Raw genomic sequence first — 27,574 nt, 5'->3', positions numbered from 1 at the left:
CCGGCCTGGCTTTGGACCAAGCAGAGAAGGCCCATCCATCTAGCAACATTCAAGCAAGTTCCGTGTAAACAAAAAGGTCCAGAATAAAACACCTAAAAAGGGACGCTCCAGAAAACGATACATCTGCATAAACTCCCAATTCATAAGAACATTTAGATTACATGAGGGTTACGGTTTGAGGCAAGTTCCAATTGAGCAGCCAATTTCCTGATTCAATTCCTACTTCATTCCTGGGGCTACTCACATGCAAATATACCGAGAGGCACAAATAGGTGACCATGTATCAGGGCTACGATGGCAATCGACCTGACAATGGGTCAGTGACATTCCTCAGCCTAAATTCCAAACACAAAGCAGGTCATGCTTTCCCATTTTTTTCCCAACCAGCCCCCCGCCCCCCTCTTTTTTTTCTTTTTTCTTTTTTTTTCCTTTTTTTGCAGCCTTCAATTGCAAAAGTGTGGAGATACATTTAAAGGCAGGATACTTTCAAAGCTGGAAATGCATTTTGTCCTCTGGGGGAAAAATGGATAGGATTTGACAAAGGGTTAAGTGAGCCATAAAGGATAAAAACTTGAATTTGTCGTGGGTACTAAAAAAAAGCATCCTCCTTGTTGGATTATTCCCATTGGAATGCAAAGTTGTTTGTCAGGGACCAATAACCAGAAACAGCATGAAGTTTAAAACGGGTGGAGAGCCCTAGCCGGTTTGGCTAAGTGGATAGAGCATTGGCCTGTGGACTAAAGGGTCCTGGGTTCAATTCTGGTCAAGGGCACAGGCCCAGGTTGCAGGCTTGATCCCCAGTAAGGGGCGTGCAGAAGGCAGCCAATCAGTGACTGTCTCTCATCACTGATGTTTCTATCTCTCTCTCCCTCTCCCTTCCTCTCTGAAATCAATAAAAATATGTGTATTTTTAAAAAACTGGCGGAGAATTAGGCACCTTGACCCCAAAGACCCAATGGTCTGATATTATTGGATGCCACTTTGTATGGGGTGCATCAGGCTGAGAATATTCACGAGTTGAAGAGATCTTCACAGACAAGTGAGAGCAATGCTTTTTTCTTCATTTCATTCCACGTCGTAGTGACGGATCTATACAATCAAATTTTTGTACAAATCATATTTTTTTCTTTAAATATCTAAAGTTCGTATGAAGAGATGGCATGATTATAATTCTTATAAATTATAATTCTTATAACTTATAATTTTTATAAATTATAATATTTATAAATTATAATTTTTATAAATAGTTTGATCTCATCTTTTACAATATATTCTGAAAGAGAGGGTTCTGCAGAATTGATTATATTACAAGAATTATTGGGGGTTGGCAGGGTTTTTGTGAACAATATCCTTCTAGCACCCTTAGATTGAGTCAGTGGTTCAGAACCCGAGGGCCATCCCCCCCACCCCCCGCCCAGGGGACATGTGGCAATGTCTGGAGAATTGTTGGTTGTCCAGTGGGGGTGGGGGGAGGTGATACTATCATGTTGTGGGTGAGGCCAGGGAAGCTGCTAAGATTCTGCAATGCACAAGATAGGCGCACACAACAGGGAATCAGCCAGGTCAACCCGCAGCAAAGCCTAGACTGAGAAAGGCAGACCCAGCCCTGACCGGTGTGGCTCAGTGGATAGAGCGTCGGCCTGCAGACTGAGGGGTCCCAGGCTCGATTCCGGTCAAGGGCATGTATGTACCTTGGTTGCAGGCACATCCCCAATGAGAGGTTTGTAGGAGGCGGCTGATCGATGTTTCTCTCTCATTGATGTTTCTGACTCTCTATCCCTCTCCCTTCCTCTCTGTAAAAAAATCAATAAAACATACTTTTTTAAAAAAAAAAAAAAAAGAAGAAAGAAAAGCAGACCCAAAGGGCAGCTGCTGGATTATAATCCACAATCGACCTCAGTAAACTCTTTGAGTTTCAAAGCACCCATTCCTACTGAAGTTCTGATTTACTCCAACTAGAATTCAGTTAGCTGGTGGGTAAAAAAAAGTAACTAAATATGGAGAATATCTTTAATTGCTCTTCAAACAATGTTTCTCTATTTTATTGATATTTTATCAAAAAAAATTTAGAGGGATAATACATTTTTTCCCATCAGCAATGGAGCCTGGTAGCCCTATGGATATTCACGATGGCCAATTATCATTAAAAAAAAAAAAAAATTAAGCTGCCCTAACCGGTTTGGCTCAGTGGATATAGAGCGTCGGCCTGTGGACTGAAAGGCCCCAGGTTCGATTCCGGTCAAGGGCATGTACCTTGGTTGCAGGCACATCCCCAGTAGGGAGTGTGCAGGAGGCAGCTGATCGATGTCTCTCTCTCATTGATGTTTCTAACTCTCTATCCCTCTCCCTTCCTCTCTGTAAAAAATCAATAAAATATATATATTTTTTAAATTAAGCTCTATTTTCAAAAACAAATGGAAAGTTGGAAAATAAAAGTGGATGTCGTACTTCCTGCAGCTGTGCTGAAATTCTGTGGAAAGAACTCTTTTTGGAGAAATACTAGAAGGACAGAGGGGCAATGCAAAACGTCATCCCTGCATCCTCCAGGCTAGCATGCAGGCTGACCGCACACAGACGATGCCCTAGACTTTTTAAAAAATCATTTCCAGTTCTGAAAAAAAGGGAGACAGAATATTCTGGAATTCACCTAAGTACACAGGGACACTAAACTGAGTGACAGTATTTATTTTCATCTCAAAGATGAAAACAGAGTTGTTTAAATCCACTGTTTATCACCTGCTACTGCCACCAAGCAGGGGCTGATTCAAAGGGAGAAAGAAGCCCTTGGCATTTCCTGGGAAGAATTAAAGTGCAGGACAACTGAAGGCCTAGGGTAAAACACCCACAGCAGGCGCCACAGGGCCTGAGATGGTAAGTAATGCACCGAACCCCGTCACACAGATATTGCACTTGCGCCGCCCTAACCGGTTTGGCTCAGTAGATAGAGCGTCGGCCTGCGGACTCAAGGGTCCCAGGTTGGATTCCGGTCAAGGGCATGTACCTTGGTTGTGGGCACATCCCCAGTAGTGGGTGTGCAGGAGGCAGCTGATTGATGTTTCTCTCTCATCGATGTTTCTAGCTCTCTCTCCCTTCCTCTCTGTAAAAAAATCAATAAAATATTCTTTAAAAAAATATATTGCACTTGCTTAGCTTGCTTGGACATTATTAAATGCACTCAGTCAAAATGTCTTACAACGGTATTATGTCACATCGGCTTCTGCATAATTTGCTATGTTCATAAGATACTTTCCTGAGGTTAGACTTAATGAGACTGTAATTAAGTGTCTTTTCCCTTCCAGAAAATAAACATGCATTCCTGTGGTCAGTAGCGCAAAAGTTAGAAAATGATCATTTTTCCCTTTTAATAAAAGCGGAGTAACCTGAAATCAAATTAAACCTTCAAGTTTGGGAGGAAGAGACAAATTTCTTCTCTGGCTCCAGACGGGCCTTTCAAATAACATTTATCCAGGAGAACTGGATCCACACATCACCATGGTGAGTTTCAAAAGCCCCTGTTTTGTGTGAGTCCCTGCCACACTTTTCGGGAGGGACGCACATGGATCGGTGAGGGAGGAGGGGGACACCCGCCTAGCCAGCCAGATCAGCCAAATCAACCCTGGCGATCAATGGGGTGACAGATGTCGCAGCCAGATCGCCCTCACATCCCCCTGCCACACTTTTAATATTAAAAATAAAAGGATGTCATATATCCCCCCCTTTTTTTCTTTTTAGCAATAAGCATATATAGCCTAGTCCCCTGGTCAGCAAACTGCAGCTCGTGAGCCACATGCGGCTCTTTGGTCCCTTGAGTGTGGCTCTTCCACAAAATACCACGGCCTGGGCAAGTCTATTTTGAAGAAGTGGCATTAGAAGTTTAAGTTTAAAAAATTTGGCTCTCAAAAGAAATTTCAATCATTGTACTGTTGATATTTGGCTCTGTTGACTAATGAGTTTGCTGACCACTGGGCCCTAGTCCAATAAACTCCTAGAGATAAAACATATTTAGGTATTTTTCTAATTCACCTAACTCATGGCCAATTTAAACTCAGATAATAGATTTTCAAGGAATAAAACTATTCTTATCCCCTATTGAGGATAGATGCTTACTTATTTTAGCCTTGCAATTTATTATTATTATTATTGTTAATCAGTGATGTTTGTGCTGTGAAATGTGAGTGCTTTTTCTGTTACCAACCCAGCATTTCTGATGAATACCGTGCAGGACTCAATGCTTAGGGCCTCAGAGGGGTTCATTTTCAGTCAACTTTGCAACCCATCAAAGAAGATTCTAGTTTTCTTGTGAGGTACCTCCCATTTTCTCCAACCTATTTTCAGACTTTTCTGATGAAAGTATTCTGCCTGAATTATGTGTTAAATGCTAGGCAGATGCTTCTCCAATTCTAACACAGGTCGGTTATAGTTATGGATCCAAATCAGAGTCTAATAAATGTATTTGAACTTGGTAACACGGGTCAGGCACATAAAAGTTTAAGCTCCTCAAAACACATTTGGTAAAGTCAGCAATGAAATTCCTTCTCATTTCCATATACTTTTCCATTAAGTTATTAGTTGGCAATTGTAATAAATTTTTTAAAATATGTCTAATTAAAGAAAAATCAACCTAGCTTAATTCGGGTGCAGGAATGAATACAGAATATTATATATTCTTCTACCCGGAAATGCTCATTTTACTCCTGGTAAATGCCTCATAGATTAATGTGATCGTATTTAAAAAAAAAAAAAAAAAAGACTCAAAGGAAATTTGGACAAATAAGTAACTCATTATTAAGTAAATAAATGAAAGCAGTCCCAATGGACTGAATCTCAAAGACAGTATGAAAACACTTGTGTCATACTTAAGTAGAAATATTCCTATATTTCCAAGTGAAAAAAAGGAAAATATTTTATATTTTTAAACATTTGAAACGCCCAGTTCACAGCAGAAACATTCATTTCCTTTCCACCTCACAAAATGAAATGCCCCAAGAGCATTTTCTTCCTGCCCCCCGCCCCCCTCCTAAACTGCACTTTTCCTCATGTTCTGAAAGTGGTCTCTACCTTAATAGGTATCCATTTTACATTTATTCAAAAATAATGCAAAGAAAAAATTGCTGCAGTGACAAGAGTATTCTTCCTCTTTTATAATCTTCCAGTGGAATGGGAAAAAAAAAAAAACAACAAAAACAGCCATTATGGCTCTTAAGTTTGTACGATATACTTGGCAATGAGCTCACCTGAGAGTCAGCTGGAAGCTCTAATCGGTGTAAAACAAAAATGACTTTGAGTCCCGTGTCCACACAGTCACTGAGTGCCAGCCTTCTACACATACCAGTGAGGTTGGCTTCAGAAAATCCATGAGCAAACGAAAACTCTGGAAGAGCACCATGAGACCTCCAGGATCACGTAATGGTTACCTTCTCAGTCACATAAAAGTTAACAGACAGGAGCAATGAACATCCCGTACAGCCAACCCCTCACTGACCACAGGCTGGACACCGTGGGTCTGGTCAGTGCCTACAACCCACAGGGCTGTTCCCACAAGCCAAGCTGTAGGTCCCCAGTGCCTCGCCTATGCAGTCTGCTTATGCGGGACCGGGTTAAAAATGCGTGCTGTTGCCATCACACTGGTCCTCCTGAGTTCTGGTGAAAGCTTGTCCATGGTCATGCACACGGACATCCAGAGAAACGTCAATCGCCACTGCCGAGATTTCTGGTCTCCCGAGGCCTTGGCTTTGGTACATGTCTAGAGGGGGACAGCCGTTGTGCTCAGCACAGCCATTGACGTGGGCCAGGGGCAGTGCCCGGGGGGGACAGCACAGGTGCTTGGCACAGCCCTTGGAGATGCAGGGGGAGCTGCAGAGGGACAGCGTGTCGTTCTGCTCCAAGGGCTCCGGCGAGTCCACGCCCTCACACTGGATGGTCACGTTGTGGATTCCCGCCATGTGGAAGATTTCTCGAATTTTCCGGCTGGCGTCCTGATACCCCCTGTCCTTCTGGTACTTGATGTGCAGGGTGGCAATGGTCTTCCCACTTATAAGTTCCCAGATATGCACTTCATGAACACTGCTGATGTCCGGCACGGCTGCGAGCTTACTCACTAGGACAGGGAAGAGCAAGCGACAGCTCAGGTGAGAGCTAGAACGGAAACATGGAACTACTGCAGGGGCGGGGGGTAGGGGTGAGGGGGGTCCCTTTAAGCATTCTCACCAAAATGATGTATTTACTAAGAATAACAGGAAGAAAAATAGCCTCATCTACTCAGCTATACAAGTACATTGCCCCATCATCTTTCTCCTCTTGGAATTCCTCTACCAAACATTTCTTTTTAATATATTTTATTGATTTTTCACAGAGAGGAAGGGAGAGGGATAGAGAGTTAGAAACTTCAATGAGAGAGAAACATCGACCAGCTGCCTCTTGCACACCTCCCACTGGGGATGTGCCCGCAACCAAGTGACGTGCCCTTGACCGGAATCGAACCTGGGACCTTTCAGTCCGCAGGCTGACGCTCTATCCACTGAGCCAAACCGGTTTCGGCTCTACCAAACATTTTTAGGCCATAAAAGGCAATTCAAGAAAATAAGTTTAAGAACAAGGAAAAAATGCCCAGGGTGCCCTGGCCAGTGTGGCTCAGGTGACGGTGTCGTCCCATGCACCAAAAGGTTGCCAGTTTGATTCCAGGTCAGGGCACATGCCTGGGTTGCAGGCATCGATTCCCAGTAAGGGGCGTGCAGGAGGCAGCGGAGCGATGTTTCTCTTTCACATCGATGTTTCTCTCTCTCTCCTTCACTCCCCCCCCTTCTCTAAAAATCAATTTAAAAAAATTTTTTTTTAAATCAACCTGAAAGCAGGATCTAGAACACAAGAGATTCATGGTTTTAGAATGGGGAGAATAAAAATGGAGTTCACCTTATTTGGATGAAAATAAATCTTTGACATGAAGGTAAGTAGCCCAGGTAAGTCCAGGAACAGGTATTGCCTGAGCACTACATTCTCAAAAAATGTGCAGGTGAGCCCAGCTGGTGTGGCTCAGTGGTTGAGCATCGAGGTCACGGTTCGATTCCCTGGTCAGGGCACATGCCCAGGTTGTGGGCTCAATCCCCAATCCTACAAGAGGCAGCAGATCGCCAAAACCGGTTTGGCTCAGTGGATAGAGCGTCGGCCTGCGGACTGAAGGGTCCCGGGTTTGATTCCGGTCAAGGGCATGTACCTTGGTTGCGGGCACATCCCCAGTGGGAGGTGTGCAGGAGGCAGCTGATCGATGTTTCTCTCTCATCGATGTTTCTAGCTTTCTATCCCTCTCCTTTCCTCTCTGTAAAATATCAATAAAATATATTAAAAAAAAAAGAGGCAGCAGATCAATGATTCTTTCTCATCATTGATGTTTTAGCTCCCTCTCCCTCTCCCTTTCTCTCTAAAATCTATATATTTTATTGATTTTTTACAGAGAGGAAGGGAGAGGGATAGAGAGGTAGAAACATCGATGAGAGAGAAACATCAATCAGCTGCCTCCTGCACACCCCCCACTGGAGATGTGCCCGCAACCAAGGTACATGCCCTTGACCGGAATCAAACCCGGGACCCTTCAGTCCGCAGGCCGACGCTCTATCCACTGAGCAAAACTGGTTAGGGCCAAAATATATATTTTTAAAATGTGCAGGTAAGTCACAGAATCAGAGGCTGCAAAGGACCTTTGGTTCCTGGAGCTGTGATTCATCTCACTAAGCTCCAAGGGACGAGGGATGTCTCTACCGCTGATAGGAATAATTGAGGATATGGCAGCAAACACTGCTCTGAAATAACACGGGCCCTTTGGCCTGAAGAACAGGAAGTGGACAGTGGTTCTAGATCAGACCCGTCTGACTTACTCAGCTCTTCCACGTTGACCCCTTTGGGGACCATCTGCAACAGAATGATGGCGGTCTCCTTGATGAGTGGGAAGGCAGACGACAAAATGATGATCACCATGACGATGGTCAGGCTGGGGTCAATGTAGCATTGCCAGTTGCAGGGGTCCTCCTGGCCCAGGGGCAGCACATAGAAGATGATGGCCGTGATCACCACCACCACCGACCCCAGGGCGTCGCCCATCACGTGCAAAAGCACACCTGCCGAAGAAAGCAAGACCCCTAATGCACACATCCAAGTTCAGGGGCCACGTGACGCTCCGTGCTCGGGGCCCCAAGCCTGTGAAGATCTGTTGCTATTTGTCTTCTTTTGGGTAGGAACGGCAGGATGGACTCAGTTTTTTTTAAATATATTTTTAGTGATTTCAGAGAGTTAAAGCGATGTGATGGCGAACTCAAAAATTAAAAACCTACAATATCTGTTTTTTAAACTGAACCTAAAACAAGAAAGATAAATAAAAGGATAGTGATTTTTTTTTATTACAGATGCTCTTTCCAAAAAGACTCCCCACCAAGTTCTTTAGAAACTCTCCTGTTGTTGTATACGATTGCCTAACCACACTGCTGTACACCTGAAACTAATACGAAATAATATTGACTGTAAACTGTAGTTGGAAAATAACATTTTTAAAAATTAAAAAATAATAAAAATAGTGGGTGAGGGACTAAAGATCTTAAAAGAAACTTTCCCAACTCCTGAGAAGAGCAGATTATCTATTGTCCAGAACAAAATCATGTCACTAAGTCATATATCATTTCAAACCCCAAAACTATTGAATAAGCTTAAAGCCTTCATCATCATTGGTTGACTCTATGGGTGTAAGACTACACAGCTTAAAAATGTTAATTTATTATTTAGAAATGTCTATATATCCTGTTCTACTCTAAGAACTTCCCCTTAGTTAATTTCATAATCAAATAAAAACTAGCCCTAACCGGTTTGGCTCAGTGGATAGAGCATCGGCCTGCGGACTGAAGGGTCCCAGGTTCAATTCTGGTCAAGGGCATGTACCTTGGTTCTGGGCACATCCCCAGTAGGAGGTGTGCAGGAGGCAGCTGATTGATGTTTCTCTCTCATTGATGTTTCTAACTCTCTATCCCTCTTCCTTCCTCTCTGTAAAAAATCAATAAAATATATATTTTTAAAAATAAAAATAAAAACTAGATAATTAAATATCAAAAAAAATTCCTCTGTTGTAGTTAAATTTCTAAAACTAATTCATTTAGAGTTTTTAGGAGCTCACATGTTGTTATTTTCTGATCTTCCCTATAGATCCATCCTGGGTATCACTTTGTAAAACCGGTGTGAGACTCTCAAAAATACAGACGTTTCCTGGATTATTAATTTTTCTTTATATTATTTCCATCTAAGCCCTCGTCTTCCCCAAACCACCTGAAAGTAAAAGGTAGCATGGTATTTGTTGAAATTCTCAAAATCAAGGTTGGGCATTGACCCAAAGCAAAACAGTCATTGTCTGAAAAGTTGGAAAGACAAGATGTTGGTGCCCGGTGAGAAATTCACCTCTGAACCTCCAGGGCTGACCTTGGCCCAGCGCTGTGACCTTGAGCTCTTGGTAGGAGAAATGTTAGGGATGTGCCTTCCACCTGTCTCCCCAGAACCCCCACTTTGGACCTGGAAGTGGCGATTCAAGGGAGTCAACAGACCCATCACAGAAGCAGGTTTTTGGCAGAAATAACGGAGGCCATGAGGGTCGTTCAGCAATGCCACGGTGGATAGCTGCCCACCTACCCACTTCGCACCTTATCAAAATGACACTCAGTGAGACTGGGCTGCATTTTAGGTTAGCAATGCCCACAGGTGGGCAAAATCAAGAGAAATGGGAGCATGTCACCCATCTGGGAAGCTCTTGAGCAGGCAGCGCTGGGGCGGGTCTCAAGGAGCAAGGGTCAGTGGTTAGCAATGAGCGTCTCCCTCCCAATCGATGTGGTGGTGAGGCAAGAGCCGGGTCAGAGTCTACGCACGCAGCCTGCCCGCTTTCTAACCGGCTCAGAGGCGGACAGAAATTGAAGAGACCAGCGCAGACCAGGTGTAGCGCTGAGGGGCTTTCCAATCCGCCCAAGGTCAACCCTACCTCTGATATTCAGGGCTTCCGACTTCTTCTCCTTTCTCATCGGCTCCTCCGGCTCATGCTGGATGTTCAGGGGATCACCTGCATTCAAAGAAGAAACCTTGTGTTGTGTATAAGTTCTACAAACAAAAAGAACCAATGGTCTCAAAAAAAAGGCTTGTTATTTCAAATTCCTCCTAGCTTATCTGACCCCCCCACACACACACCTGTACACACACACACACACACACACACACACGCACAGGCACGCACACACACGCACACACGGAGGCTCAGAGCCAGGAACAGGCCCTGCTGGCCTTGACATAAGCCTTGGGATCCACCTTTGGACTCATTCACACTTCTAAACAATTGTAACGCAAAGAGGCAAGTGGGGAAACCCATCTCCACCCCAAAACCCATCACTCCCACGGGAACGGAAGGATGGGCAAAAGGGGGGGGAGAGGGAAAAGGGCAGCTCCCATCTGAAGAAGGGGGAGGGGTGGGGCGTGATAGCTGCTGCCCAATAATAACTAATTTCCAACACAATCAATCAATACTGTACAGGAAGGACGAGGGGGAGGGAATACATGCAAAGCGGACCCACGGATCCAGGAGAAAAACAGACGTCCTGGGCATTACAAGAAATCGTGGGGAAATGTTGGCTTAGCCTTAGAGGGCTGGAGCGGACTGCAGAGGAAATGCATTTCTTTTTAAGCCCAGAGGAAGGGAAAGAGGCGAGGGGAGAGGGGGAGGGGACCGCGTGATGGGGCGATGGGGAGGGCAAGGCGGAGGATGCACCCGAAAGGCACCTGCTACGTTCGCGAACACAGTCGCCCCCTTCTCCGCGGTCTTTCCCACGCGCAGGCTGACGCCAGAGTCCGGGCTGGGGGCTGCGCGGACGGCTCCCTGCGGGCCCCCCCAAGTTCCCTGGGCCCCGGGCGGCGGGGGGCGGCGGCGGCGGCGGCAGCAGGCGGACCAGGCGCTGCAGTCCTGGAAGACCAGCAGCCCCACCACGTTGACCGCCAGCCCCAGGGCGCCCACGATGAGCACCAGCTCGGGGTCGTCGATGCGCTCGGGCCGCGCCAGGCGCAGCGCCGCCTCCACGAAGATGGTGAAGCAGAGGGCGGTGAGGAAGACGGCGTTGCTGAGCGCGCCCACCGCCTCGGCGCGCGCGTAGCCAAAGGTGGCGCGGGGGCCCCGCCGCGCACGGCGCGCCAGGTAGCCGGTGCCCAGCCCCACGCACAGCGAGATCAGGTCCGACAGCATGTTGAACGAGTCGGAGATGAGCGCGATCGAGTTGCCCAGGTAGCCCGACACCAGCTCGGCCACGAAGAACACCACGGTGAGCACCAGCATGGAGAGCAGGCGGCACGTCTTGCCCGAGTAGCGGCCCATGTTCTCCGCAGCGCGCACGGCGCCCGCCCGGCCCCGCGCCGCGACAGGTGGCGCCCCCGACCCCGCGGAGCCCGCACCGCCTCGGGTTCCCGCCGCCCTGCCCTGCGCCCGACTCTTTATAAGGCGGAGCTGCGTGCTGGGTCCCCGCGGCCAGAGTCTAAAGGAGGGGGCCGGGCGGCGGCCGTATCTACAGAGACCGCACGCCGCCTCGGCTGTGGCCTTTCCCCCTCCCTCCCGTCCCTTGGCGGGCTGCCACGGCCGATGTCTGTCCCTCCGGGACAGAGCTGGGCACAGCAGGGAGCTGCAGAGAAGAGGGCGCGTGCCTGGATGTCACTTCCCCCAGACCCCCAGTCCTGGCCCCAAGCCGGTAGGATCCACCCAACCACCCACTGGCTTCTCCAGGCCCTTTCCAGCACCGAAGCCTGACTGTTGACCCTCAGCGATAAGGGCCTGGACTGCTGGGTGTGATCGCTGTCCTGGACGTGGCCTCCTCGGCCTACGTGCCCAGACACCAGCCGCTGGCATTAGATTCCTCATTAACCGGGGAAGGCCAGGGCACCCAGCTGGCCAACCCTGCCCTCCAGGGCGCTTCCTGTTTGGTGAGGTTTGATCTGATCCCTCACTCATCTTATCCTCTCTGCTTGCTCACAGCCCTCATAAAGGGCACATTACCATTTCTGTCACCCCCTCTTGGCACAGTCACTCCCCCACCCCCTCACCCCTCTTGATAGATAGATAGATAGATATAGAGAGAGATTTCAGAGAGGAAGGGAGAGGGTGAGATAGAAACATTAATGATGAGAGAGAATCATGGGTCGGCTGCCTCCTGCACGCCCCCTACTGGGGATCGAGCCCACAACCCGGGCATGTGACCTTGACCAGAATCGAACCCGGGACCCTTCAGTCCGCAGGCCGTCGCTCTATTCACTGAGCCAAACCCGCTAAGGCCTCACCCCTCTTTAGGATCTTCATTCACGAGGCCGCCTCTCCCAGGTGAACTACAAACAGCCCTGGGGGACAGCACCCGTCCCTTTTGTAAGTGTGGCTCTGCCACCCAGCACCCTGAACCCAAGATCTCCGTGGGAGGCACAGGGCCCTTGGCCCCCAGAGAACCAGGACAGGGCTGCGCTGTGTGCTTGTACCATTCTCCGCTGGAGAGAATGTTCCGCTCACCCCACCTGTCCCTCACAGCACGACCTGACGCTCACAGGTCAATGGGCGGACCTCCATGAAGGTTTATTCCAAACAGAGTCTTTGGTGTTGACAAAAGGATCTGTTCCAAGTAAAAGTTATCCTAAAGAGGACCGTCCCACCCCAGGACTGCGGGAGGCCCGGGAAAGGGACCTTCGGAGAGGCTACGGCAGTGAACCAAACAGACAAAAGGGTGCTTGCTCTGGCAGTTTAGGGAGTGAGGTGGGGGAGCCCTTGTGGTTTTCTTTATTGGTTTGTATCAACTTGTCTCATTCCAAAAAGGATCTGAAGGTGAAGTCTGGCCATTTCTATTCTCTCTCCCCAGTCCCCAACCCCTGAGCTTGAACCATTCCTGCAAAAAACACATTGCGTTTTGGCTTGGAAATGAAGAAAGCACAGAATGCATTAGCAGAACGTTTTTATTCTAGCCCCACTCACTGCCTCAGCCTTGGAAAGCACAGTCTTGTTTTTGTTTGTTTTTTGGTTTTTTTTAAATATATTTTTATTGATTTCAGAGAGGAAGGGAGAGAGAGAGAGAAACATCAATGCTGAGAGAGAATCATTGATCGGCTGCCTCCTGCACACTCCCAGCTGGAGATGGAGCTCACAACCCGGGCATGTGCCCCCGACTGGAATCGAACCTGGGACCCTTCAGTCCGCAGGCCAACGCTCTAGCCACTGAGCCAAACAGCCAGGGCACAGTCTTGTTTTTTAAAGCTCTCTGTGCTAAACCAGCCTTGATCTGAGGGCCTCACCTTTTACCAGGTAAGCCTCCAATCAGGGCTAAGCATCCCCCCCGCCCCACCTCCAAGAAAATAACCCTGCAGGAGAACTTGAGGAAATGGGCTATGTAGAGCATTCTCTAAAAATCAGTATTAAAATGATCAATAATTTAAAAGAAAAAGATGAACATTTTGGAGCTGTGTAGCCTGGTACAAGACTCTGAAGTATCTGAGCCAGTTTTCATTGCTATTAAACGGGAGTAAATATCTAGGAGCAGAGGTTATTGTAATGAACCAAACAGACAAAAACCCTGTCCTCATGGATCTTACACTCTAAAGAGGGTGAGAAAGACATTGAACAAAATAAGAAAGTGTGAACCCTGACAAAGGAGACACCTACTAAGAAGGGCTCCTGCTGGCTAACTGGGCTCAAAGTCAAAAACAACCCCCTCATCCCCCCAATAACAGAGCCAACCAGCCATTCATGCAAACTGCACTTCAAGGAGAAGCCTGCACTGAACAGCCTGCACTGTGTTTCTGGATCTGAGCCAGCCCCTTATGAAAAAGTTCTGGAAATCCTATTTCAACCAATAGGACTGGGGCTTTCCCCATCCAATCTGATTTCCACAGCTTCAACTAATCAGAGCAGCTCTAGTCTGACCAATCAGGACATTGCCTTTTGGACCAATCAAACTGCAGGAATTTGGAGTCCTCATTTGCATGGTGACTGACCAATCAGGGACCAGGAGCATGGACTTTTGTCCATAAAAGCCAGCTCCACGCTCGGGCTCTGGGAGTACACTTTCCACCAAGGAGTGAAGACTGTCACTCCCTTGCTGAGCTGAAACCAGGCTGGAGATGTCTCCTTGGAGCAAACCAGAGCAGAGGGTCACGGCTCAGAGCCTACCCGCCTACCTGCACAATGCAAAGCAGGCTGGCCAGGAGCAGAGCCCCAGAGGGGCCTGGTCCCACCCCCCCACCCCCCCCACCCCTGCCACCTCACAGCTGTGCTGTATCCCAATTGAGCTGTAAAGTTTTAGTCTTCACTGCAAAAATAAAAAATAAAAAGGAGAGAGAGAATAAGTAATAGGATTAATTGGGTTAATAGTGGTAAAGTGATTATAACAGCAACTGGCACATAAGAGGCACTCAATACATGCTAGCTGCTTATTTACAAAAAAAAAAAAAAAGCCGACAGGAAGAAAACGAAGGTGCAGGCTGAGGAGAAAGAGCCTGGGCGGGAGAAAGGAAGGGTAGAGGTCCAGAGGTCCCCGCATTATCATTAGCATGTTAGTGTTATGACAGCACATGTGTCAGAGAATTACCGTGGAGTCACAGGTGGCACACTAATCTCAAACAGGAAGAGGTGAACCAGGCACCGCCCACTTCCCCCTTTCTGCCTCTCACTGTCTTCCGACTCAGAAACCTCCCACACATGCAGCGGGACAGCTAGCAGGACAGTCAAAGGAGAGAGGAAGCCTTAGGGGAAAGGCGGGACTGTGAGGCTCAAGCATCCCCTGCTGATGGCATTCTTCTTCGTTCACAACTGAAAGAAAAGCCTGAGGTCAGCAGAAAGGTACCTGGGCAGAAAACAGGAATGATGTCACGGCCCCAGGAGGGCCTTGAGGAAACTAGAAAGCCAGTGGCTGGGGGACCACAGGAGGGAGCTGTGTCTTCCATGCCCTGCCCAGGGCCTAGCTGCTGACTTCTTTTGTTTTTAATATGTTTTTATTGATTTCAGAGAGGAAAGGAGAGGGAGAGAGACAGAAGCATCAATGATGAGAGAGAATCATGGATCAGCTACCTCCTGCACGCCCCCCTACTGGGGATCGAGCCCGCAACCTGGGCATGTGCCCTTAACCCTTCAATCTGCAGGCTGACGCTTTATTCACTGAGCCAAACTGGCTAGGGCTGTGGGCCATTCTTGTCTCTTTCTTTTTTTTTTTTTTGTTTTTTTTTTTACAGAGAGGAAGGGAGAGGGATAGAGAGTTAGAAACATCAATGAGAGAGAAACATCAATCAGATGCCTCTTGCACACCCCCTACTGGGGATGTGCCCGAAACCAAGGTACATGCCCTTGACCGGAATCGAACCCGGGACCCTTCAGTCCACAGGCCGACGCTCTATCCATTGAGCCAAACCGGTTAGGGCTGTGGGCCATTCTTAAAGTCAGGAGCACCCTAGCCAGTTTGGCTCAGTGGATAGAGCGTCGGCCTGTGGACCAGAGGGTCCCAGGTTTGACTCCAGTCAAGGGCATGTACCTTGGTTGGAGGCTCTTCCCCAGCCCCGCCCCTGTTCAGGGCTCCTGCAGGAGGCAACCAATCAATGTATTTCTCTCCCATTGAGTTTCTCTCTGTCTTTCCCTCTCTCTTCCACTCTCCCTAAAAATCAATGGAAAAATATCCTCAGGTGAGGAGTAACAAAAACAAACAGATGGACAGATAAAAGGCACTGTTATCCTCGTAATTATGAAACCCTGGCAGGGTGGTCCTCATAGGATTGCCTCATTCTTTCCTCCTGCTTTTGCTATGTGGTAGTAGAGATTTACAGTTTATTTAAGCAGCCCTCATGTCCATGGGTGGATATTTCATTTTCATTTTAATCCTCTTGTATTTTTTCATCATTGTGGTCACTATTGTGATTGATTATGTAGTAAAGAATCCATAGTATATGTGTATCCTTGTGCATATATCATTTCACTTTTTGAATGCTTTTTTTTTTAATATATATATTTTTTTATTTTTTACAGAGAGGAAGAGAGAGGAGAGGGATAGAGAGCTAGAAACATCGATGAGAGAGAAACATCGATCAGCTGCCTCCTGCACACCTCCTACTGGGGATGTGCCCGCAACCAAGGTACGTGCCCTTGACCGGAATCGAACCTGGGACCTTTCAGTCCGCAGGCCGACGCTCTATCCACTGAGCCAAACCGGTTTCGGCTCATTTCACTTTTTGGAGAACAAATTCCTAGAAATACTAAGTCAAAGAGTATGGGTATGTGTAGTGGGTCAAATTACTACATAAACATTGTACAAACTTCTATCAAAAATGCATGCAATTGGTATTTTCACTTTATTTTCCAGTTACTTGTTGCTAGTGTATAAGAATCTAAATGATTTTTAATATTAACCTTTTGACTTTGCTAAATTCACTTTTTTAAATAAATATATTTTTATTGATTTCAGAGAGGGAGAGTGAGAAATAGAAAAATCAATGATGGGAGAGATTCATTGATTGACTGCATCCTGCATGCCCCCTACAGGGGATCAAGTCCACAACCCTGGCATGTGCCCTTGACTGTAATCCCACCCGGGACCCTTTAGTCCACAGGCCAACGCTCCATCCACTGAGCCAAACCGGCTTGGACCCAGGTCAGTTTTGTGTGTATGTGAAGGAGACCCTCCACTCCGCTCTGCAAGCTCCCATTTATTTCTCCTCGGGCACCTCTATAGGAGCAACCTGCCTGGCTTCTTGCTGTCACTTCCCAGACAATTGAGAGGCAGGGTAACTGCTCAGGTTCGTGAGCCTGGGAGAGAGAGAGTGGAGCGCAATTCTTCTAGGCCAGTGGTCGGCAAACTCACTAGTCAACAGAGCCAAATATCAACAGTACAGCGATTGAAATTTCTTTTGAGAGCCAAATTTTTTAAACTTAAACTTCTTCTAATGCCACTTCTTCAAAATAGACTCGCCCAGGCCGTGGTATTTTGTGGAAGAGCCACACTCAAGGGGCCAAAGAGCCGCATGTGGCTCGCGAGCCGCGGTTTGCCGACCACTGTTCTAGGGTTTCTTTTTTTCCAGATGTGCTTCCCACAGAGCCCTGAACTCCTGATCTGTGTGTACATGAGGGCAACCAGATGGGGCAGCTGGGCCCTGTGCAGGGAGGCCTGGGGCTGGGTGAATGTAATTCTGGGATGGACTATTGAAAAGTTCTTGGCTGCCCGGCCGGCATGGTCCAGTGGTTGAGCATTGACCTATGAACCAAGAGGTCATGGTTCGATTCCTGGTCAGGGCACATGCCCGGGTTGTGGGCTTGATCCCCAGTGGGAGGCATGCAGGAGGCAGCCGATCCATGACTCTCTCATCATTGATGTTTCTATCTCTCTCTCTGAAATAGATTAAAATATGTATATTTTAAAAGAGCATTATAAAAAGCTCTAAGCCACAGCCTTCAGTATCTGTCATAAAGCTGACATTTTATGTTCAGAGGGCATCTAGATCTTACCTATCCATGGCTTCCAAGCGCCAGAGAGTAAGAAAAGAGTACAGGGGGGAGCGAAGGAGGTTTGCAGTTGTGAGCATGTGAAACCCGGAGTTTATTCTTGTATTGTTATAATTTATTTATTTTTGCATTATTTTCCATAATGTTACAGAAAACCGAAGAAGAACAAAGCAATACTTAGAGAGATGGAGTTACATTTATTACGCGTGGGTCCAGAGGAAAATGTCTCTCAAATTCTGAGCCCCGACATGCAGGAATTTTCCCTATTTATATGTTTTTACCTTCTTTGTCTCCCAAATATGGGGTGTTTCCGGCCCCTTGTGCAAGTTCTTAAAGAGCCCGTATGTGCTGGGGCCTAGAGACCTCAACCAGAGGCCTGGCCTGGCGCCAGCACTGATAACCTCGTCTGGGGAAGGTTTAATGGCCTCTCTGAAGTGGGAGTAGTCTTAGCAAGCAAGAATTTACAGAAGCCAAATAGCAGGGTTAAAATTTCAAACAGCAGTATTTATATAAGATGGATGCTTCAATACAAACTACTGCCGACCCACTTCTGCCCCACCCTGTGTTATTTATGAGTCCCTAAGGCCCTAACACACTGGTGAGTTGGCAAGAACCTTGAGAAGATAAAGGTGAGAAGCTAGAGGCCAAAGTAACACATGGAGATTGAGGCTTCCAGTAAGACCAGGCCACGAGCTGCGGGTTTGAAGGCCCCAGAAAGTTTTCCAGTTTGTATGCATCGACCGCTCCACATCCGTTTTCCCTTTTGATTGGTAGACTTTTATCTCCATTTAGTTCAGAATGAATCTTCTGTTGTATCTTTGAATACCTTTTCTGCTGCATGGGTCTGATCTCTACCTCGGGAAACACCTCAGCCGTATGTCTATCTCAGTGTGAGCCAGGCAGTATTTTGACCTTGGCAGATCATAGCGAGCAATTCCTCTGTACTCCCTTCAGAAGAGTGGGGGGTGTTCCAGAGAGAGGGCTGTTTTAACAGGCCTCCGTGAGTGCGAGGTTTTTTTTTTGTTTTTTTTTTTTTAATATATTTTATTGATTTTTTACAGAGAGGAAGGGAGAGGGATAGAGAGTTAGAAACATCGATGAGAGAGACATCAATCAGCTGCCTCCTGCACACCCCCTACTGGGGATGTGCCCGCAACCAAGGTACATGCCTTTGACCTGAATCGAACCTGGGACCTTTCAGTCCGCAGGGCGACGCTCTATCCACTGAGCCAAACTGGTTAGGGCGAGTGCGAGTTTTTAAGACTGGGTTTTACTATACGCTTTGGTCTTAACTGTGCAAAGAAAATGAGGAGAGGGAGAGAGCAGTTTGTAGTCAGAAGCAACAGACAGATGGAGCTGGAGGAAGAGTTAGTTTTCCTGAGGCTAGGGGGATGCAAGACAGAAAGGAATGAAGGGAGGGAGCAAGGGAGAAAAGGAGGAAGGAAAAAAGGAAGAGAGGGAGGCAGGGAGGGGGGAGGGGGAAGGGAGAAAGGGATAGTGAAGGAAATGTTCACATACTTAAATGTTATTTTGTTGTTGTTAATCCTCATCTATGGAATTTTTTCCATTGTGTTTTTAGAGATAATGGAAGGGAGGGAAAGGGAGAGAGAAACATCAATGTGGGGAGACACATCGATTGGTTGTCAACCACACTCCCACACACCCCCCAACTGGGGCTGGGGATCAAACCTGCAACCCAGGAAATATTCTTAAAGAGATTAGATTAGATCAGATCAGGGGCTGGGATACAGACACATTACCCGAGACAGGAAGGCAAGTTGCCAAACAGCTGCCTGAGATCTGGAATGGCCCCCTCCCCCCACCTCCGCCCCGCGCCCGCCCCCCACCCCCACCCCGTTGCACCACCACCACCACAGGAAGCCAGATCCAGGAAGTATAAAAAATCACCCCCTTAAAACTGTGAATACTCCAAAGCTCCCGTGTCTGTCCGGCCACTGTACGCTGGGTGTGTGGACAGCGGGTCCTCTGTTCCTTCAGCTCACAGAACTGCGGGGGGAGGGGAGACTCAAGGAGCCGGACCGGGGGACTACACCTGCGGAGCCCCGTTGGCCCAGGCCCCGAGTAAGATGACGCGATCCTGGGTGTGAGGCTGATGCCCAGGCGGTGAGATGTTAGGGGGCTTGAGGAGCAGCCAGCGTATCAGTCTGGGAAGTGACCTGAACTGCAGCTGGAGGGCAGACTGTGCAGACTTTTCGAAGATGAAAGCCAGGACCTGGCTGGTGTGGCTCAGTGGATAGAGCATCAGCCTGCAGACTTAAGGGTCCCAGGTTCGTTCGATTCTGGTCAAGGGCACATGCCCGGGTGGTGGGCTCAATCCCCTGTAGGGGGCGTGCAGGAGGAAGTCAATCAATGATTCTCTCTCATCACTGATGTTTCTCTCCCTTCCTCTCTGAAATCAAATAAATATAACCAGAAGCTAAGGGAAGGAGCCACTGCCTGTCAAGTACCTACCACCTGGCCACAGCTATGCCTCCTATTCCCCATGGTCTTCTACAGGTGACCTCCAGGTTCCTTCCATCCAGAAGTGAGGCCTGTAGGCTAGACACTCCCCACCCCCGCAGTCTTGTCACTGGCTTGAAAAGGCACTGAGGCATCCACCTTATTTAAACCAACACACACGTTGGAAACTCTGAGCCATCACACGTGATGTCCCGAGGCCACACGGAGAGATCACGTGTGGGTGGTCCAGCCAGCAGCCTTCTAACCAGGAGCCTTCGGATGCTGCAGCCTGCTGTCATCCCATCACCCAGACTTTGACTCCTCCCAGCTGAGCTCTCAGACATCGTGGGGCGCACAGGCTGTGCCCACCGCGCCCTCTCCAAATTCTGGCCCACAGGGTCCCGGATACCATAAAACGATTGTTGTTTACAGCACTAATTCACGGGGGTTCGCTATGCAGCAACCGGAACAGGAATCCACTCTGTAAAGGGTGGCACAGCTTGGGTAAAATGTGGAACTACTGGAGAGAATAAACCTAGGAAGGTTACCATGGACGTTTAAGGTATTACTCATCGCGCTTCACCGCACAACAGCTATTGTGGCCCTAGCCGGTTTGGCTCAGTGGATAGAGCGTTGGCCTGTGGACTGAAAGGTCCCGGGTTCGATTTCGGTCAAGGGCACATACCGGTTGCAGGTTTGATCCCCAGCCCTGGTTGGGGCGCATGTGGGAAGCAACCAATCCATGTGTCTCTCTCACATCGATGTTTCTCTCTGTCTCTTCTCCTCTTTTCCGCTCTCTCTAAAAAATCAATGGAAAAATATCCTCGAGTCAGGATTAAAAATAAAAATTAAAAAACAACTATTGTGGCCCTAGCTGGTTTGGCTCAGTGGATACAGCGTCGGCCTGCAGACTGAAGAGTCTGGGGTTCGATTCTGGTCTAGGGCACATGCCCGGGTTGCGGGCTCGATCCCCAGTGGGGGGCGTGCAGGAGGCAGCCAATAAGTGACTCTCATCATTGATGTTTCCATCTCTCTCCCTCTCCCTTCCTCTCTGAAATCAATAAAAATACTAAAAAACAACTATTGTGGGTGGAGGGGTTGCCTGTGTTCCAAGGGACCAGGGCTCCAGGAAGGGGCAGGAAGAATGAGACACACTGAGGGTGGTCGAGGAGAGCAACCGATGTTCCGACCTTTGCTTTCGCTGGAGATGCCTTTCGAGTGAGATGGTCCAGCTGGGAGAGGCGAGATTGACAAGATGTGTTTGGACAGCAGCTGCTGCTGGCAGCCCCCCGACACACTGACTTCATTCCTCTCACTGCGATCACAACAACAGCATCCACGTTGGCAAACAAATGTCTGACCCAGAAAACAATGGCCAAGCCAAAGGGAAAAGTCCACCAGCAAGGCCAGCCTTCCGTGTGATGGAGGAGGAAGGAACTGGGCTAACCCATTCAACGCTAACAAGGCCACCGAGCCTTCCCGAGAGGCGGACACCCAGGGGGCAAACACTGGAAGCATCTCCCAAGCTTCCAAATAGAAGGTTGATGCAGGATGATGCGCTGCTCAAGGCCCACGACGCACAGCTGTGGAAAGACAGCATCTAGAGGCGCCCCCCGACAAGCGCCCCCCGACAAGCGTCCAACATTCCCAACAGCTTCAGGCGGGAAACCTGCCGAGGCTGCCCCCCAGGCCCTGACAAAGAGGAGAGTGACGAGGAACCCCCTTAGGAAGCAGGACTCACGGGCCTAAGCAGCTCAGGGAACGTGCCACCAACAGATCTGGAGCCTTGCCCTGGCCGGTGTGGCTCAGTGGATTGAGCATCGTCCCATGCACAGAAGGGTCACTGGCTTGATTCCGGTCAGGGCACATGGCCCGGTGGCTGGCTCGATTCCCAGTAAGGGGCATGCAGGAGGCTGCCAGTCAATGTTTCTCTCTCGCATCGATGTTTCTCTCCCTCCAATATCAATAAAATCATATATAATTTTTTTTCATTTCGAGCCTAGAATATCATGGAAATTTACAAACTGTAGTAGGCAGGAGTATGGCAAATGCCACTCCCGGGTAAAGGATGTGCTGTGTTTACCAGACACGGAGAGAGAAAGCAACAGCATGGGTGGGCCTGAAGAGCATGATGCTAAGCGAAATAAGCCAGGCAGAGAAAGATAAATATCACAGGATCTCACTCATTTGTGGAATATAATGAGCAACATAAACTGATGAACAAAAACAGATCCAGAGACAGAGAAGCATCGATCAGACCGTCAAAACTCAGAGGGAAGATAGGGGAGCGTGGGGGTAAGGGGGAAAGATCAACCAAAGGACTTGTATGCATGCATATAAGCCTAACCAATGGACACAGACACCAGCGGGGTGAGGGCATGAGCGAGGGGATAGGGGTGGGGTTGGGGGGGAGCAGTGGGGGAATAAGGACACATATGTAATACCTTAATAAAGAAAGAAAAAGATTTGGAGTCAAAACAAAAGTAACTTAAATGAAATTGGAGGAAAGGCATTTTGTAAAAATACATACATACATACATAATAAAATAAGCAGGTATTTCCGATGTCCATCTGTCATTTATAAATTCGACAAATGGGAAGTCTGAGCTATCCCCGACGGAGCTGCACACACACTTTGGTTTTAAATAAAGGCCAAGGCACAGCGAGGTGTCTGTTCAGGTACAAGTCAAGGGCATAGAGAGATCTACTCGTGACATTTTAAATAAAACCCAAGCCTGGAAAATTATCCACAATAAAATACATACATAAAAAGACAGGAAATCCAAGTAAAGTAAACAAGGAGGAGAAAAGCACAGACTCCAAGCAACTTTAGTCCCTCAGCCCAGGGAGAGAAAATAGTGGGGCCACCTCTTTCCCAGGGTCTGAATCCTAGGAATGCTGGTCCCCGCCTTCCCTTCCCCAAACATAACACACAGTCACCCACATGTTGAACTGTAAATCTATTTTGTTTGTTTTTTCTTTCATGCTTGCAATTTTTGCTTTTTTCATGTTGCCTTCACGTTAGCCCCAAGCTCCTGCTTCGCCATCATTTTTGTGTGTCAAGGGTGAACTCACACTGACTGGGTATTAGTCCAAAACCTCCAGGCTCTCTCATCTCAGGCAAACCTTCCAGACATTCTTTTCTCCCAGGTGTACTTTTTTTTTCTTTAAATATATTTTTATCGGTTTCAGAAAGGGAGAGGGAAGGAGATAGAAACATCAATGATGAGAGAGAATCATTGTTGGGCTGCCTCCTGCACACCCCCTACTGGGGAGCAAGCCCACAACCCAGGCATGCGTGCTGACCAGGGATCAAATCGTCAACCCTCAACCACTGAACCCCACCGGCTGGGCTCTCCCAGCTGTTTTTAAAAATGTCTGTCTGGTCTGTCTGATTCTCCAATGAATTTACTCCATGAGTCCCAGGGATGTTTAAAGTCTCAACTGTATATACACTGAGTGGCCAGATTATTATGATCTCTGAACGCATAATAATCTGGCCACTCAGTGTATATCCTATACAATAAAAGGCTAATATGCAAATTGTCCCCTGGACCAGGAGTTCAACCAGCAGGCAGGCGGGCCAACCACCCATGTCCCCTCCCCCTGGCCAGGCTGGCCAGACCCCACCCATGCATGAATTCATGCACCGGGCCTCTAATATATACTGTATATATATACTGAGTGGCCAGATCTCTGCATTCAGAGATCATAATAATCTGGCCACTCAGTGTACAGTCTGTGTTGTTAATATTTAACTTAAAGTTGGTGGTCTTATTTTTTACTTTTCTAGGACCGCAAACATGAAAGATAACCGGTGTCACCAACTCCTACACCAGATAGACAAAGCAGGACAAATACACGGTCCACGTCCACAGAAACAGGGGAGGCAGAAGGCTTGCTAAGTCACAAACTCTCTCCAGCCACAGGTTTCACAGAAATGATGATTACCTGACTCCAATCACTAAACCAGGAGATACCACAGTTCTCTAGTTGAGAGGCATTTCACACGATGCTTCAAGCCAGGATTCTAGACATATAGAAGTTCTTTATCCTACATTTACATTAAGTCTTTTGAAGCCAACATCAATTTTCCCTATTTGAAACCTCCTAGTAGCAATCAGTATGTATGGATTAATTACATTTCTTCCTGGAATAGAAGACAATTGAAATTGGGTTAATGTGCCCTAACCAGTTTGGCTCAGTGGATAGAGCATCGGCCTGTGGACTGAAAGCTCCCAGGTTTGATTCCGGTCAAGGGCATAGACCTTGGTTGCGGTCACATCCCCAGTAGGGAGTGTGCAGGAGGCAGCTGATCAATGTTTCTCTCTCATCGATGTTTCTAACTCTCTGTCCCTCTCCCTTCCTCTCTGTAAAAAATCAATAAAATATATTAAAAAAGAAAAGAAATTGGGTTAATGTCAGTTTTTGAGACCATCTAACTCAAATGTTTACTCTTTACTGTAAGCTTCTTTAGGTGGTTAAAAGAATATTTTAAAAAATGTATGTTTTGGTAAAAGTGATAAATACCTTGAGACATAAATAAATGCTAAGAAGCTAACTAACTATCCTAAAATTACTCAGAGGGGTTTAAATACTCTAAGATTCCTAATAGAAAAAATCAGCAATACCAAAGGCTGCCCAAATGAACATGAACCTTAAAGCACTAGCTAGATGTGTGTAGTTCTTATTGCACTTAGGTATTTTATTTTTTAAATATGTTTTTATTGATTTCAGAGAGGAAGGGAGAGGATGAGAGAGATAGAAACATCAGTGATGAGTATCATTGATCAGCTGCTTCCTGCACGCCCCCTACTGGGGATCGAGCCCGCAACCCAGGCATGTGCCCTTGACCGAAATCGAACCCAGGACCCTTCAGTCCATAGACCATCCACTGAGCCAAACCGGCAGGGCACACTTAGTTATTTAAAGTAGAATACTGTATAGCATCAAACACTTCAAAAAAAGACAGAAGCTTTGAAACTAAGACAAGAGAAACCCATATGGTCAGGGTGGAATATTTGTCTTCAGCCTCTTGTTATGTTAGCATGGACACAAAGCCGAACTAAGACCTATCCAACAATCCCCTATAATAATAAAAGGCTAATATGCTAATTAGACAAGACGTCCTTCCAGATGTCATTCCAGATGTCCTTCTGGACGAAGCCGGGGCCGGAGGTAAGCAAGGCCTACTCTTGCACGAATTTCGTGCATCGGGCCTCTAGTCCAATTTATAAAAACAGAACTATGGTTGTCTACCAATTCTCCTGCTGGCCAGAGTCAAACCCTTTGCCTAAATTGTTTTTGTTATGTGCAGAAAGATAAGTCGAGAGTAAAGACAAACTGGAATTAAAAACATAATGTTTAGTCATGGTGACTCTGCTGTTGTCTGTAGGAGCATTTGTTCGATGTGAGCTTTCTCACCTTTATTTATAGTCAGCAACAAATATATATATATATGAAATATGTGGATTTTATGATGTGGAACCTCAAGTAGTAATTCTTTCTATGACTGATGTAAACAAGGCATAAGGTTTCACATTAACTAATTATTGACTTTTTAAAAAGACAGGCCCTGATTGATTCCTTAGTTTGAATAAAGATATAGACTCTAGTTATACTTAACACATACTATAGGTGCTCTCAAAACATGCATTCCACCAGTGGGAAATTTTAGACAGAAATAGGAAAAGGACTGGACCCAGCCGACATGACTTACAGTAGCAGCAAAGACAGGAGGAATACAGGAATAAATGCAAACGTAGACTCAGGTTCCCCAGGCGAGTTAATGCCCCGGCTCGTGAGAGAAAACTGACCAGCATCCAATAAGGAAAGTCCTGACATTTCTTAAAATCCAGATGAGCCATTAAAACCCAACAGTACTGGATTATCACCGAATCAAAGGCTTGCATTGTTTTTTTTTTTGTGTGTTTTTTTGTAATATATTTTACTGATTTTTTTACAGAGAGGAAGGGAGAGGGATAGAGAGCTAGAAACATCGATGAGAGAGAAACTTCGATCAGCTGCCTCCTGCACACCCCCCACTGGAGATGTGCCCGCAACCAAGGTACATGCCCCTGACCGGATCAAACCTGGGACCCTTCAGTCCGCAGGCCAACGCTCAATCCACTGAGCCAAACCGGTTAGGGCCATTGTTTGGTTTTTTGAAAAACAATCGTTATTCTTTACCAAGTGCCTATTAAGAGCTAACGCCTCGGAATCTCATTACTCCTGTGACCCTCACACGACGGTGGGCGCCCGGCTGGCAATGACACTGGACCACTGCCCTGCGGTAGAGCCGTGCCTTGAACCTGGTTCTGTTCACACCATAGGCCTCCTTTTAAAAGCACTGGAATTTTCTCTTCTGCCAGAGCTTCTATGTATTTTCTAAAAGAACTCCTCTCATGGCAGTAAACACACGGTTCTAGCTAATACTTTATCTTGTGGATTGTTTTAGGTTGATTGTACTCTTACAGGATTTAAAATCCCACCTTTTGACCGACGATCCAGTAAGTTTGGTACCCGCTCTGAAGCCCCCCAAAGATCCACGTACACAGTTCTCCTTCTTCTCAAACAGGACAGATTGAGAAATACGTACAGATAGTTCCATCCAAAAAAGAACTAAGTTTACTAGGCCATCTCCTTCTTTTCCCTCTCCATGTTACTTAACGTTCCTTGAACACAGTCCTGAGTGTACCATCCTAGCCAATTGTTCCACGCATTTCTCTGCCTGAGCTGGCTATCGAGTCCAGTACTTTCTAAACATACTTTATGGTGACACTAAAACATTCTATTAAAATTCAAACAGAGCCAGGCCATATCTGGGTAAACAGAAGTAAGTCATTAAAGGAGACTGTTCTCAATGCCACGTTCACCTTCTTTCTCATCGCTCCCTCCGTGGCTGCGGTGAGCACCTCCCCTATCTCTCTCTACCTGCCTGGACCCTTTTTCCTTCCCTGTCACCAAAAGCGAAAGCAGACCCTCATGGTGGAAGTGGCCTGCTGCCACCCTGCTCACAGGGAACTTCAGCCTGGAGGCGATTGTTTGGCAAAGTCATGGGGACAAGAGGCCCCTCCGTGGCCCCATCGGAGGAGCGCCCCCCCCCAGGAATGCATCCACCAGGAACCCCAGGAAACTGCCAGCCCACCTAAGGCGTTTACCTGTGGCCGGGTCCTCCGGGGGCCGGCCTGATGAGCAGTAGCAACAGTCCAGGATGACATAGTTGAGCACATTGAAGAACAGCCCGATAATCCCAGCAGCCAGGACCAGCAGCGCCGCCTCCGTCTTCTGGGGGTTGATGTACCTCTTGATGGCCTCCACCAGGATGCTGAACATGAGCGCCACGGCGAAGATGGAGTTGCCAAAGGCTCCCACCACGTCGGCCCGCAGGAAGCCGAAGGTGCTCTTCCTGTGGTGTGTGATGGTGCTGGCCCGCAGGCTGAACAGGCCTATGACCATGGACAGGAGGTGGGAGAGGATGGCGAAGGCGTCCGAGGCCAAGGACAGGGAGTTGCCGATGTGGGCGATCGCCAGCTCCATCACGAACAGGAGGATGCTCACCACGCACATGAAGACCAGGCGGAAGGTCCTCCCGGAGTATCGGCCCAT

General features: G+C 47.5%; 1 protein-coding gene across 3 annotated transcripts; it reads right to left on the bottom strand.

Moving 5' to 3' along the window:
• Positions 1 to 436: 436 nt before the first annotated feature.
• On the bottom strand, positions 437 to 27,574 carry SLC30A10 (solute carrier family 30 member 10; the record flags this gene model as incomplete). Of its 3 annotated transcripts, XR_013959616.1 has the most annotated exons (5): positions 437 to 1,089; positions 5,235 to 6,097; positions 7,869 to 8,108; positions 10,001 to 10,078; positions 10,789 to 11,459. XR_013959616.1 is itself a non-coding variant. In XM_080651097.1 (4 exons), 4 exons carry the CDS (start codon positions 27,572 to 27,574, stop codon positions 5,598 to 5,600), a joined length of 1,266 nt encoding a protein of 421 aa, XP_080507223.1. In that variant the 3' UTR covers positions 4,441 to 5,597. The 3 variants fall into 3 exon arrangements, 2 of the variants coding, with proteins under 2 accessions (XP_080507223.1, XP_080507222.1); XM_080651097.1 differs by lacking the exons at positions 437 to 1,089; positions 10,789 to 11,459 and adding an exon at positions 27,127 to 27,574 and having other exon boundaries at positions 4,441 to 6,097; XM_080651096.1 differs by lacking the exon at positions 437 to 1,089 and having other exon boundaries at positions 4,441 to 6,097; positions 10,789 to 11,462.

This window comes from Plecotus auritus (genome assembly GCF_963455305.1).
Source record: "Plecotus auritus genome assembly, chromosome: 14".
NCBI lineage: Eukaryota > Metazoa > Chordata > Mammalia > Chiroptera > Vespertilionidae > Plecotus > Plecotus auritus.
This window is presented reverse-complemented; position numbering and strand designations above follow the sequence as displayed.